General features: G+C 31.9%; 1 protein-coding gene across 1 annotated transcript in view; it reads left to right on the plus strand.

The window, feature by feature from the left end:
• Positions 1-14,221, plus strand: part of LOC129753666 (uncharacterized) — a 61,357-nt gene that overhangs the window by 18,790 nt on the left and 28,346 nt on the right. The window contains exon 3 of the mRNA XM_055749509.1: positions 5,466-5,668. Coding sequence (XP_055605484.1) covers positions 5,466-5,668 — 203 coding nt within the window. The remainder of the gene's footprint in view (positions 1-5,465; positions 5,669-14,221) is intronic.

Here is a 14,221-nt window from a genome sequence, read left to right on the forward strand (position 1 = left end):
TGCAATTTCTGGAACAGGAATGATGAAAAATGTTTTTAAGATTTACGGATGACCCCTTCTGAAGGGGGTCGTTCATAGAAGACAAATATTGTTTTCGCGATATTGACGTTATTTTTCGTCGAATCGTGTTTAAAATTTGTACATGAGTGTTTTGAAAGACGAGCAATCGATTTCAGGTGTCAAATTGTGTGAAAGGGGTCGGCCAAAGGGGTCGTCCATATTAACTATTTGCTATTTTTGCGATATTGACATAATTATGCATCGTATTCAGATGAAAAATGGTACACGATAGTTTTGAGTGACGTGCAATCGATTTGAGGTATCAAATTCAGTGTAAGGGGCCGGCAAAAGGGGTCATCCATATTAAATCTTCAGTATCTTAGTGATATTGACGTTTTTATACATCGGATTGGGATGAAAATTTGCACATTGGAGTTATTAGCGACAAACAACTGATTTCACTTATCCAAACTAAAATCAGGGGTCGGCCAAAGGGGTCGTCCATAATAACTATTCACTGTTGATGAGATATTGTCGTTATTATACATCGGATTCAGGTGAAAATTGGTACACGAGAGTTTTGAGAGACGAGCAATGGATTTCAGGTATTAAATTCAGTGTAAGGGGCCGGCAAAGGGGGTCGTCCATATCAACTATGCAATATTGTCGTTATTATACATCGGATTGGGATGAAAATTTGTACACGGTTGTTTTCTAGGACGGGAAATAAATTTTAGATGTCAAATGTTTTGGGAAAAAGCGGTTTAGCTATTTGGCAATAATTGCGTTGCTATGCAACGATTGAATCGAAATTTAAACACGGAGTTTTATGGCACGGTCAATTTATTCCTGATTTCAAATTTAGTAGCAGACTACAGACAAAGTGTTCGTCCAATATTCTTGCAATCATTACTTAACAATGAATTCAGAAGTGCTTCTGAAAAATGCTTGGCAATTGACTTTCATACAAACTGTCCATGACATATTCCAAGTTGAAAGCGAAACGGAGTTCGTATGGGATCAGCTAGTAAAAAAATAAAAAACAATTTTAGTTCCAATTTAAATTAATTCTGTTTGAAATCTATCACATAAAACACTCATATTATGGTTGACCTCGAAAAAAATGCTAGTACTGCCAAACAGGAATCGAATATAAAATATTCATAATAACAATTAAAATTGCAAAAGTTTTGAAAACTGATTTTGACTTGTGTCTGTTCCCGGTATAACTGATGAAAATACAGAGTAGAATTTAATTGAAAAAATTTGTGCACTTTTTAACAAAAGATTTAAAAAAAAAAGATTTTAACTTAATGCTCAACTTTCCTGAAGATTGTGAATTATTTACCTTGATTTCTGAGTGAAAAAATATAGAAGTAAGTATGTTTGCCCGTTTTGTAAAATAAGGGAAATTTGAAAACATTTTTAAACACTTTCAATCTTAAATATTTTTTATGCACAAGTGAGAATTCGTTACAACCTTCAACAACGTTGTGAAATTGATTAAAATTTTAAGTTTTAAATACTTAACTAAACAAACCTTCCTTGTGCGATTTTAGCGATTTATCAATTTTTTTTTTGAACTCGTTTTATCTTCGGATCTAAATTGTTTAGACAAAATCTGTATAGTTTTTTTTTCAGTCTTATCTGTGAAATGTGAAATACTTCCGAGAAATGTTAAAATATCAGAGTTTTACAATCATTTCGAAATTCACAGCAATAATTAACTAACACTTATCTGAAATGATTGCATTTCAAACGTATAGTTGCAAAATGTGAATCATACAATTTTTGTTTTAAGCCTGGCGTTTATATTCTGAAGCTTAGGGAAAAAATTAAATAACTTGAAGTGTTTTGTTCTATATTTCATCTCTCAACAATGTGTGTTTTATTATTATTTGTTAAATGACATTAATTAAGACAAATTCCTTATAGAGCATTGAAATGACAATTTTAAACTTCCAGGTATACGAATTAAATAACAACAATTTTCTTTTTATCAACATTTTTTCGCAATGAATATTATAGATTCATTGTAATAGTATACAAGGAAATATAAATTGTGTAGAAGGATAGTGAAACGAGTATTTTGAAAAATTTGGTTAAAAGTTTTCATTATTTTTTTCTTTTTTTTTCGAAATTTATCTGATTTTGATCAATAAAATACGAGGGGAAAAGGAGGAGCAGTGTGCAATTTATATTGTAGTTTCATTTGAAAATGAACCCCCCTCCCCCTTTTTTCAATCACTTAATACGATCGTTTTTTGCACCAGGTATTAAACGTTCCTTTATATTGACCAATTTTTGAAAATTTGGGACATTGTGAAGAGTAAAACACCAATTGGGAAAGAATAGAATTTGAACGCCGATTGTTATCTTTTATTTTTTCAATTTATTGATAAAAATTATCCGATTATTCGTTTGTTTTTCAACGAAAAAAGCAGTCAAAAGTATTGTATGCAAGTTGTTGTACTATGTATTATATATAATCATATTTTTGCATAATTCTAAACTGATTTTAAAAATGATAACAAAAAATTCGGGCAACATCCGCGCAAGTTTTATTTAAACTCAGAAATTACTTATCAAAAATCGAGAAACACAATTTTCCATCAAAGCTTATCGACAGATTTTAAATCGCATTTTAGGCTTCCAAGAAACTTTTATGATTATTTTTACAAAACAAGCTCAAAAAATTTCGTTTTGGGAACGGAAATAAAAAATCACCACACAATTTGTTTAAATTTTGATTTGTTTACCAAACGAAGTGAATAAATGTGGGCATTTTTCAATGAAATTCGAACAACCGGACCGAGCCTGACTATTCCCAAATGGTTTAGTAAATATCCGGTCAAACTCGGATAAACCATGCCATCTGGCAACCTTATTTTTGAAGGAACTGTAGAAATGGTTTTGGAGAACCCTTAAGGTCTCAAGAAAAATTAAATTGAGAGTTTTTTTGGAAGGTTCCAGAAAGGTTCTGTAGCTATCTTGAAATACGCTTTAAAAAACGTCATTTGCGTCAAAAGCCTATTTGAGTTAAAATTGATGCCTGGGTACTTAATGCAAATGATTGTAAAATACGGTGTGTAAAATTCACACTGTTTAATAATTTCAAAATGACAGTAGCCTCAATTTAAAAAAAAAATCTGTAGTTCTGGAGACCCTCATTTTTTAAACCCTAAATACGGTTTTCTAATCTCGACTATTTTGATAATTATATGCAGATTAAACTTTTTCGAAACTTCAAAGTCAATCACTTTCTAGATTAATTTTTTTTTCTTAAAGTGCGGAAGTGTTGCTAGATTCTTTTAATAAAAAATGCTACGCAGTTTTGAACGTAATGAATTTTTCGCTCGATTTCAAACGATTTTTGTTTATCAGCAAGATTGTTGCAAGATTTTCCAATAAGCTTAGCATATCTATATTACATTTGAATTTTTTTATCATATTGGAGAAGACCAAATATGCAGTATATCTGACAAGAAACTCTGTTTTTTTAAACGTAGTTTGAGAAAATGAACTTAAAAAAACAATATCAATGATTGAACCTTACACTTCAATTTCCAAATTTTTTAATGTCCATTTGATAGCATTTTTTTAAGATTAAGACGAACGAAAATGATCGAATCGTCAAGCATTTAAAAAAAGCAAGCTTTGCTTGAAATCCAAGACCGTAAAATAACCTCAAAAAAACTAATAATAAATAATCACAAGCCAAACCAGAAGTTTTCGATAGTGGAAAACTCTCAGTCGTTTGTAACTTAGCAGCAATTTATTCAACACACTAAGTAAAAGTTCAATCAAATGTAAAACAAAAAAGTTCAAAACGAATATTTTTTTGTTAATTTTAGTTTCATTTAACGGTAGGATAGGGGAGCATGCCCTATTATGCGCCACGTAAGCGATTCGCTGATTCTCTATGTATTCCACGTACAAATTGTGTTAAAAACGGGTGTAATCGTTTAAAGAAATATGTTTTCTACAAATGCCTATGATTTTTTAATACTCAAATTTCTATAGTTGCTTCAAAAACTTGATTTTTCAAAACCAAATTTAAAGCCACAGAACAAAACTGTGTTGCAAATACGCGCCAAGCAGCTGAACACACCCGAAAGCAGCCGGAAAAATGGATTAATGAAAATTAAAAAAAATGAAAAGTAAATTCTTTGGGCTGTTATTAACGCTCAAAATATGGTTTTAGACTTTTTGAAAAATTAATGCTATTTTCAGCCTACTACGATTGGCGCGTTATAACGAGCGTATGGGTCGTGATAGAACATACCCATAAAAATTATACCTTAGCGAGTTCAGTATGATTTTTTAGCATAAAATCATAGTTTAGATTCTCCTCTATCGATGTGTCAGAAAATATTGTCTTATTCGTTTTTCTCTACTTGGTGACACCTTATTGAAAGTGTTGAAAAATTTAGATCGAAGAAAAACCTAAATTGTGAAATTATCACGACACAGAGGCATTTTAAGGAAAAATTCATACTTGCCATGACCAATCAGAGCGTTTAAAACAAGTCGGTAATATTTTGCAGCCTTAAAATTCGATCAATACATCAATTTAAAAATTAAAATTTCAAAATTGTTAAGAATCAACCTTTTTAAAAAGGAAGATTCCAGTTACAATAATATAAAGCTTCATTTAATTTAAAAAAAAAATCTGTTTTCTGTCCAAATAAAGTTCTTTTTGTTTGATCAATTTTCTAATTTTGCAAAAATGTTTGGAAGCCCCCCTCCCTCCTTGCAATCTCCTCTCTGAAAGGAGCGAGGGGTCTCAAATCAACATGCCCAGTTTTATTCCATAAGCTTGATTAAATCTCAGTCTATCAACAAAATTATAAGGCAGCTCCTTCCCCTCCCTTATATCCCCACAGAATAGAAGGAGGGTTACCAAATCATCGTGGACCCATTTCTCCTACCCAAAAACACTGCCATGCCTAGTTTGGATTCATTTGCATGGTCAATTCTCGGTTTATTCAAAAATGATTCTTTTGTGTGTGAGACCCTCTACCCCTTATTATAAATACTTTAAATTCTCCTCAACAAAACTGCATAATTAAGACATCATTTTGGTAATCTAAGCTGCTGAGAGTTGAGAACTTAAATTGTATCAAAACTCATATTATTTATTATTTTCAAACAGTGTAAAATTTGCCTTTCAAAACTGCAATAGGCTCTTTTTTACTAAACAAATAAGTGTTTTAAGAAGAATATGAATATTTTATAAGGTTTTAAAAATAAATGTACATAAAGCTTGCTTGCAAAATCTTATAAAATTTGAATTATTGCTCAAACTATTTTCAAATTGTCAAACTTATTCAAATTCTATAAAAAAATAGTGATAGGCTGCACCAAATACACATGAGCCCTTCTCGTCATGTTAGTCTTTGGAAGTAGAAATTAAACATTTCCCATTCGGGGTCCCTTTCGCTCTCTCTCTCTAACTTTTACAGGAACTCCGTACATAAATCAACCGGTGGTGGCAGCCGCAGCCAGTCCAGTGGCCACAAGTGCCGTCCTATCGTCGGTGGCCATCCCGGCAGCTGGAGCAGGAACTTTGGTCGGTCCGGTAACCGCCTACACTTCCTACGGACATCCACATGTGGCCGGATCGTCCGGAGCGCTGGTCCAGAATGTAGCTGCCTCGTCGCCGCAGGTAACACAATAGATAAACCCCTAGATTTAGCGAAATGTGAATTCGAATTAAGATTTAATGGTTCGAATTTAAAATTGTGTTCTTAATCACCTACAAAAAAAACACATGTAAACAGTCATAAAACTTATCGATTGTGGCTTTCTGCGTAGAGTACACGATGGACCGATTTTTCCCTCCCATAAAGATTCAACAGGTATTTCAAGGTTGTAAAAAAATCGATACATATCATTCACGATCTTCCACTCCAGCTTGATATGAGAGGAGTAGTAACTTCCATGTACACATCAAACAACCGGTAGGACCATTAAATGGTACCATTGCTGAAGCCCCTTCCTCACGTTCATTGAAGCCTTGCTGAAAATCTGGTAACGGTTTTTACATCGGTGCGTGAGCAAAGCGTTCATGTTCGCTGCCATTCGCCATTCTCAAGAGACCCTTCCCTCCCCCCAAATGTTAGTGCGCTCATAAAATCTTTATCAGCTTCAACGAGCTTTTGCTGAGCACAGGTGATAATTGAATGACGATGTTGTAGCAGTACCTACCTTTAGTGGTTGCTCGGGTGAGACTTGTCGACTAGCTAATGTTTTTTTGTAACAAAAAAGATTGTTTCTGACAGAATTTTTTTCATTCAAAAAAAATGAAAATTTAAAGTACGTATTTTCTAACCATAAGCACATTTTGATAGAAAAAAGATTGAATGATGGAAGTCAAAACTTTTGTAGCTGCATTTTTTCCTTCACTTTTAAAAGATTTATCGACATTTAATTTTTTTTATTTGTTAAAGTTTTTTATCCACAATCTTATATGATGATCAACAAGTGATACTTGGGGCCACAATCTTGCAAACATAAGTGAAATGAACTGATTTTAGTGAAGCTACGCTTTGAAAATCAACTTTGTTTTTCAGTTTACCGAATCAAGCCTTCAACCTTAGAGTTTCAAGCAAACTATAATTATTGGCAAATAATTTGCTGGGTTATAAAGGGTTGAGGAGACATTTTTTAGTGCTCATCACTCAACATTTAGATTTTGAAGTATTTTCAGACTAAAAGTTTTTTTTCGGCATTTTCATCAGTACACTGCAGTGCCATGGTCGCAGGAACGAGGGAGGAGGGTTTGGAGGTTAACCCCATCCTTTCCTATGAGGATCCAAAACTGCCAAGCGAAATGTTTTATTCAAACTCATAAATTCAATTTCTGAATCAAATTTTAAAGAACGACTAAAATGATTCAAGAGTAAAAATCTCGACTTAGGAGTCCTGAGCAAGGCTGCCGAAAAAATTCTGTGTTTTTGCAAAAAAACAAAAATTCTGACTTTCTGTGATTTTGCTCAAAAATTCTATGAACATTTTCTGTGATACTTTTTCTATTAATTTCATTCAAAAGTCATATAAAATTGCGTCTTATTTAACATTTGATACAATAACAAGCAATTGACAATACCAAATTTATCATATTTTTCAAATTCAAAAATAATTATCAAAAATTTATATTGACTAAACTTTTTTGAAGAAACGTCCAAAATTTTAAAATCCTGAAATTTGTGACTATTACTAAAACTTGTATTCTGTGACAAAGGTTCTGTAATGTAATATCCTCAAATTTTTGTGAAATTATAGATTTTTCTGTCATTTCAGCAACCTTGGTCCTGATTCAGGACTACAGCCAAACATTCGAAATCTTGTAGAGGAAAACAATTAAACTACTGTTATTTAAAAAAACATTCTTACTTGATTTTCAGTCCGGACTATCAAAATGCAATAGGATTTTGTCTGAATTGTTTCACTTTATTTAAATAATCAAACGAAAATAACAATTCAGTCTTTTTAATAATGAATTTCATAAATAATTTTCAGGTGTTTTCTTGAATGATAATCGTTGAAAAATTTCCTAATTTGTCTGGATATTGACCGGATTTGGGAAAAAAATATTAGGAATTGAAGTAACGGATTTTGCACGGTTTCAAACTCGAATTAGATGCAATTTCCATATTCCAACTCATCATTTCGAATAATGAAAAGAAAATATTTAAAATTTCATACCATTTTTTTTTTTAATTTTGATATGAAATTTACATTTTTGAATCATCTTAAGAATTGGAATCAATTAGGTTTCATAATGGTGAATCAGTTTCATCCTTTGCCACTTTTTTCAGATTCGTTTGAATACGATTAGTTGAATACGATTGAATAATTGAAGAAGGATAGGGAGAGTGAGGATACCTTTGGTTACTTGATTTCTCAGTTGTTTCTCGAAACTGGAATGTCTTCTTAGTTGTATCTTGAACCTGGAACGTCAAATGGATCAAATGTTCTAGAAAAATTTGCCAATTAGAACAAAACAAATATCCTGTATATAAAAAAAATTAAAAAAAAATTTCGAGTTCTGTCACTTTGCTTAAAAAATCTTACAAAATGTGACATAAAGATATTTTTCCATCATATACAAATGTTTCCCACAAGGAAAAAATGCAATTGTGAAGTATGAACTTCTTAATGCCATATTTTCAAATTAATAGTAAACGCTAAATTTTTTTAAGAGAAAGTTTTCCAAAATTTATATTATGGGTTCACTTGATCGCTCGGGTCCAAAAATATACATTTTTCTTCTGAAAAGATGTAGATCATTGCTAAGCACAAAATTGTTAATATTCATTCAATGTCATATACTTATCCAATAATTTCCTCATAAAAAGGATTCAAATAAGTGGTTTTATTTGAAAATTATGAGATTGCGGCTTTTAATAGTCAATTTATATAGGGAAGTAGACAAACTCCTAGATTTCATTTTGTCTGTCACTAATAAACTGTGAAATAAAAACTAATATGGCCAAAACAGTCAATTGAAATTTTATCTTTAAATTTGCATTATTGTTTCGCAAAGCTTAGGACACCCTCATGACAGGATCAAGTCTCCACTAACTTTCAAAATATCTAATTTTATTAAGTCCCACAAAAACGCTTCTAGTTCAAGTACAGGTTCATGTATTGATCTAACTTGTGTAGCATATAAACTTGAAATAACACGCTGTCAGAAAATGCAAAAGACGGCGATCTTCAAAATTTTTCCAAAAAGATATGATGAAAATAACCCAGTAAACATTTTTGTAGGTATATTTCTCATCAAACTTTTCTATACGCTTCGTATACATTATAAAATCATCTTATATAACTCGAAAAAACAGCATTTACGTACTAAAGTGGAGGCAATATACATACATATTTTTAACTTCTGGCTTATGCGATAAGTGTTGTAAAAATTGGACGATATACAACACCTTTTACCGTACATCCTGACAGTATGCGAGAGAGCGCAAGTTTTGCTCTTAATGCATGCAAACCGTTGCCAGCGACAATATTTGCTGCTTCTCTCATTGGACAGTTTAACCAAATGGACCCTCTGATTTTTAGAAATCTGGTTGCACTGCTAATCGCAGAGAGAACAACAAGGTTGTTTGAAATCTTGACGCGGGAGACAAATTTGCAAACATGGCGCAATTCTGTCATATACGAGTCGGTAAACTGTAACTAACCATTTTAACGATCATTTACTTGGTTTGGTAGGAATTACGATTCGCATTAACATTGTTAACGAGTTGAGCTGACATTTCTAATGCGATGTTATGTTTGCTGGGAAGAATTAGAGATCAAGTATCCTCTTTCTTCCCGAAATTCAGAATTCGAGTAAGAGATCTTTGATTGACGGGTTTTGATACAAATTAAGCTCTTTGATTCATTATTCACATTAATGTTTATAGGAAATTCAGATTCAGAAATCGTTTTCAAATTTGGAATCAAGTTTTTAAACTCAGGTTTGAAATACAGTATTTAGGATCGGAATAAAATTTGAAGATGTAGTTTCAGTTCTAAATTAAGTTTTATTTGAGGACATTTTACCTCGCGATAATTTCATTAAGAAATCAGTTTGTAGGACATCGCAGTTACATGGTTTTAATTGTTGATTCAAAATTAAAATTTAATATTCTCTCAGAGTAAATTTGGCAACACAAACAAGAAGAAATCTACATTCATGGATTGATTTTTAGGATATCGTTCGTGGTTTAAAAAATAAGCTTTTAATTTGCTAATTCGCTAACATTCAAAATCCCTAATTAATTTTTTAAATTAAAAAAACTGGGTTGTTTCAGGATATATTTTCGAAAGAAAGGAGTTAAAATGAATAATTTTTTATATGAAACAACTTGATCCTGAATTATGAGGTAAGAATCTTCTCTGGCCCAGTTGTCTGGATTTCGTTGATAGAAAGTCCGGTATTTCCAGGATTTTTCCCGGATCTTTTCACTTAATTTGCCAAAGTCAAGCAAACAAAATCAAACTAAGTTATTATTTTTCTATGTGTCCAAAACGAAATTTTTTGCGCAAATTTGTTAAATGTTCACGAAAGGTTTATGAAAGCCTGAAATACGATTTCAAATCTGTAAATAATTTTTTATGAAAAAAAAAATCTTACATTTTTTTTTCTTGATATTTGATGAGTAATTCCAGGGTCCAAACCGGATATGTTCTGATAAAATTTTTCAACCCCATGTTATCATCATCAGTCGTATTCCGAATAGCACTCAATACGAAGTTTTTCAAGTCGTTAATACTAACAATTTTGGCTTGAAATTATGAAATAAATCAAGAACATTCAAGGAATACCTGGAAACTGACGAAAAATGCACGGAATGAACATGAAGACGGAATATCCGGAACTAAAGGAATACCGTGGAATATCCTGGAACTACAAACGAAAAATAATAACTCAAAGTTAATCGGTTATATTTAGTAGAAATACTAAAAATTAGTTTGTAAAAAGTCTTCGGCTCAAAATGAGCCTGAATCAAGAGCCTTTAATATATGTACATAGTTTTGTCAATAATGGAAAAAAAATACTAACAATTTTTGAATGAAGAAACACTTCCCATTTCTACTCAATATTTTTCAACAAAGTTTTCAGCTATGTAAGATAGTTTTTCGAACTTATTGGTTTGATTTTGTTTCGATTATAATCGTTTTACACAGCTTTGTGTTTTTCAATGTTTTGATTTTTAAATAAAAATATTTTAATGAAAACGCAAACTTTCAATCTGGAATCCTTGGAAAATTGCATTAATTTTCAAAATTTCAGAGAGTTAAATGAGATTTTCGAGATTCAGCGTCTCAATCGATTTCACGGTGTGTTTCGAAGAAGGACTTTAAGAAAAAAAAAACATAGTAGCGCTAATTTTTGCATGGGCAGAAAGTAGAACATTTCTTGGTTTATTACCATAATTTTTTTTTTCGGTGTACTTATTCTCTTAGAGTGTGCTTTAAATATTTTAAAATTGCACTGGTGGAATTCTTCTCATCGAATATTTTGAAAAAATTTCAAAATTATGTCAAACTAGTTACAAAGCTATTAAATCAAACAAAATTTCACAAAAAATATCATCTAATCTTAAAATTTAAATTTTCTTGAAAACTGGTCTGCAGAGATTTGTTCGAATTTTAATCAGAGGTAAAGAAATTGAAAAATACTTTCAACGAGTGGGATCGTCGAAAAAAAAAATTACAAAATGCGTATTCATATGCACTCATTAAACCAAAATAAGTTTTCCAAGATATACACATATGAATATAAAAGTAAGATACATTTGGATAACATCAATTATTACGAGGATATTCCAAATAATATATTTCGAATAATATTTTCATATAAAATAAGTTTTTCAATCCAAATCACTAATCCTTCAAGGCATTGAATTTTTTTTATGATTTAGAATGACAAAAACTTGAATAAAAATTAACAAAATAAATTTTAAATGAAAAACATTGTTATTCCATTGCACTGGAATAACTTTTCAAAATATTAGAGCTACTGTTTTTTTTTCTTTCAAACATCTTCTAGAACCACATCGTGAAGCACCTTGCAGAAACTGACAATACAACACATAAAAAAGATTATTTGTTAAAGGATCAATCCTTAAAAGGATCGTACGAAAGTGATGGAGATCTGACAAAAATCAGATATGAAATTGTACAGTGATGGACACATGCTGAAGTAAGACCAAAAAGTCGAATAAATAAATTATTGTTAAATTTAAATATCCTAAGGAAAAAATGTCCCTCCTACCTCTAAAGAAGCGTATGGGGTGGAGGAAGGATCCAATTGGAAAAAGGGACCATAAAATAATCGGGAATTCCTTAATCCCGGAAAACTCTAAAATATCCCTGGAATTCCCGAACCCAATAAAAAGTGCTAAATACTAAAAACTTACACGATCACAATTGAAAAAAAAATAGTCCAGATTGAGCTAGAAAAATGGAGGTTTTTCAATTTTATATGGCTTAGACTTAAACCTGGTTAATACATTGAACTTGATAAACATGTTTTTTGCTTGAAAACTTAATGGAAACACGCACTACGATATACGACGTGTACGGCATAGATTCTATAAAACCAAACAATTCCAAATAAGAATCGCTACGAAAAGAATCTGAATGTAATTTTTTACACTTCACTTAGAACTTCCATTTCGCAAACGGTTGAAGTACAAAAATCATCGGGGAAAATTGACAAATATATTCTGATTGATCTTAAAAAGTACTTTGTTTTGGGTCTTGGATTTAATAGCCACTAATTGAGAAAGTTCAGAAAGTTTTAAATGTTTTGCTGTACTACTAACGTGAAATTTGAAAAATACTATATAAAGGAGGTTTTAATGCACTAGAGTGTTTTAATCTTCTTTTTCAATTCCTGGGAAAAGAATCGTCAGATTCTCAAAATTGCCGGGAAAATGGACAATTCAAAATCATCAAGCCAAATTCATCGAAGATGTTTTGATAACTTCGTGCTTGATCAATTTTAGGGCTCTATCGAGGACGTCACGATTAGAGTGTACAGTTTTCGACCTTAAGACGTTCCCGAGAGTCAAAAAATTACTCGACAGAAATATAAAAAAAAAATTTTTTTTCATCAAAAACTCATCGACATATTTTGAATCGCATTTTAGGCTTCCAAAAAACCTTCGTGATTATTTTAATGAAACTTGTCAAAAAAAATCGTTTCCACGTTTGTTGTTTATTTTGTATGATTTTTCAAACAAAGTGAATAAATCATGGCAATATCCGGGCATTTTTAATGAAATCCGGGCAACCGGGCCGGGCCGAACTGTTCTCAAATTTTGTATCCCAATTTTTATGAATATCCGGGCAAACCCGGATATACCGGGCTATCTGGCGACCTTAGTTTAGGAGTTTTTGAGTCTATAGGAAACAGACAAGCAGTCATAAATTCATGTTTAAATATATAGATAGGTCTTGATTGAATTTTTTTGAGGTCCCGTCGCTTTTCATCAAATGGAGAGCTATTCAATACAATAATTTACCTGAGCAAATCAAAATTTTTCCAGTTATAATATAAATCATCTCATCAGATAATTTTCGATTGAGTAGAAAATCTGATAGGAATCGCTTGATAACGGTTTGAGTTGTGTAATATTTTGGGTAAATTTAGTATGGAAGCCCTCCCTCTCTTAAGTCGGAGGGTTTTGTAAGTATTATAGAAACCATTTCCTACCCCAAAAACTCTCAGATACCAAGTTTAACGTTGATTGGTTCAGTTTTTTTATCCGATTCGACTTGAATGCCATAAGGATGATAAAGGATAAATTGTCACTAAAATAACATAAAAAAAAATATCCAATATAACCTCTTACCTCAGAAGTATTTTCACCGCTGTTGCCTAGTTCTCGGCTGCCGATTCGATAGGCAATCCGAAGAGGGCCCCTTTGTCTTTTTCTGCAAAGGTAAACTCGATTCAAGTTACACCCACAGCTCAAGATCTACTCCAATCATGACAAGCCGATATTTGCTCGTAATTGGCATAGCATTGGCACACGTTTGACGATAATAGGCATGGTTTTTGCTGGCCTTGGTACCTTGGTAGATTACTGGTTAAGTGATTTTACTTAACAAGACGAGCTAAAGCTGTTTTGAGTTCAATGCTCACCCATCCGCATTTTTTAAAACCCCACTACCAATCTTTAGAGATAAAGCCGATGCAATCCAACATAACATGAAGCTCCACAGTCTTTAATTTCTCTAAACTGCACAGAGTCAGTTCTTATAGCAGTACGCCAAATATTGGTAGATGTTGCACTTACGGGTAAACAGAGTAATAACTAAGTAGAATAAATACCGTAGATTGAACTGAGATCTCTATGACTATTTTCAGTTTAGTAAAAAAATTAAATAACCAGTTCAATAAGCTCCATTAAGTATTATACTTTAATCAATCATCAGTATTTAAATAAAAACAGAATAAATATGAAAATATTTTTTTAAAAATACAGATATAACCACGCCCCAACTATTTTATGTATTTTTTTTTGTTTCTATCGATCGTTCTAATGTACCCAGCTATAACACTTGCCCACCATGTATGTAGGTATTCGTATGGTTACAGAACAATCGCGTTTCTACGTTCTTTTGCCTTCACAGCAGGATATTTGAGCAGGTGAATATTATCTGTTTATGGTAGGACACGGTCATAATTTACTCGTGATTTTTT

This window comes from Uranotaenia lowii, chromosome 3 (genome assembly GCF_029784155.1).
Source record: "Uranotaenia lowii strain MFRU-FL chromosome 3, ASM2978415v1, whole genome shotgun sequence".
NCBI lineage: Eukaryota > Metazoa > Arthropoda > Insecta > Diptera > Culicidae > Uranotaenia > Uranotaenia lowii.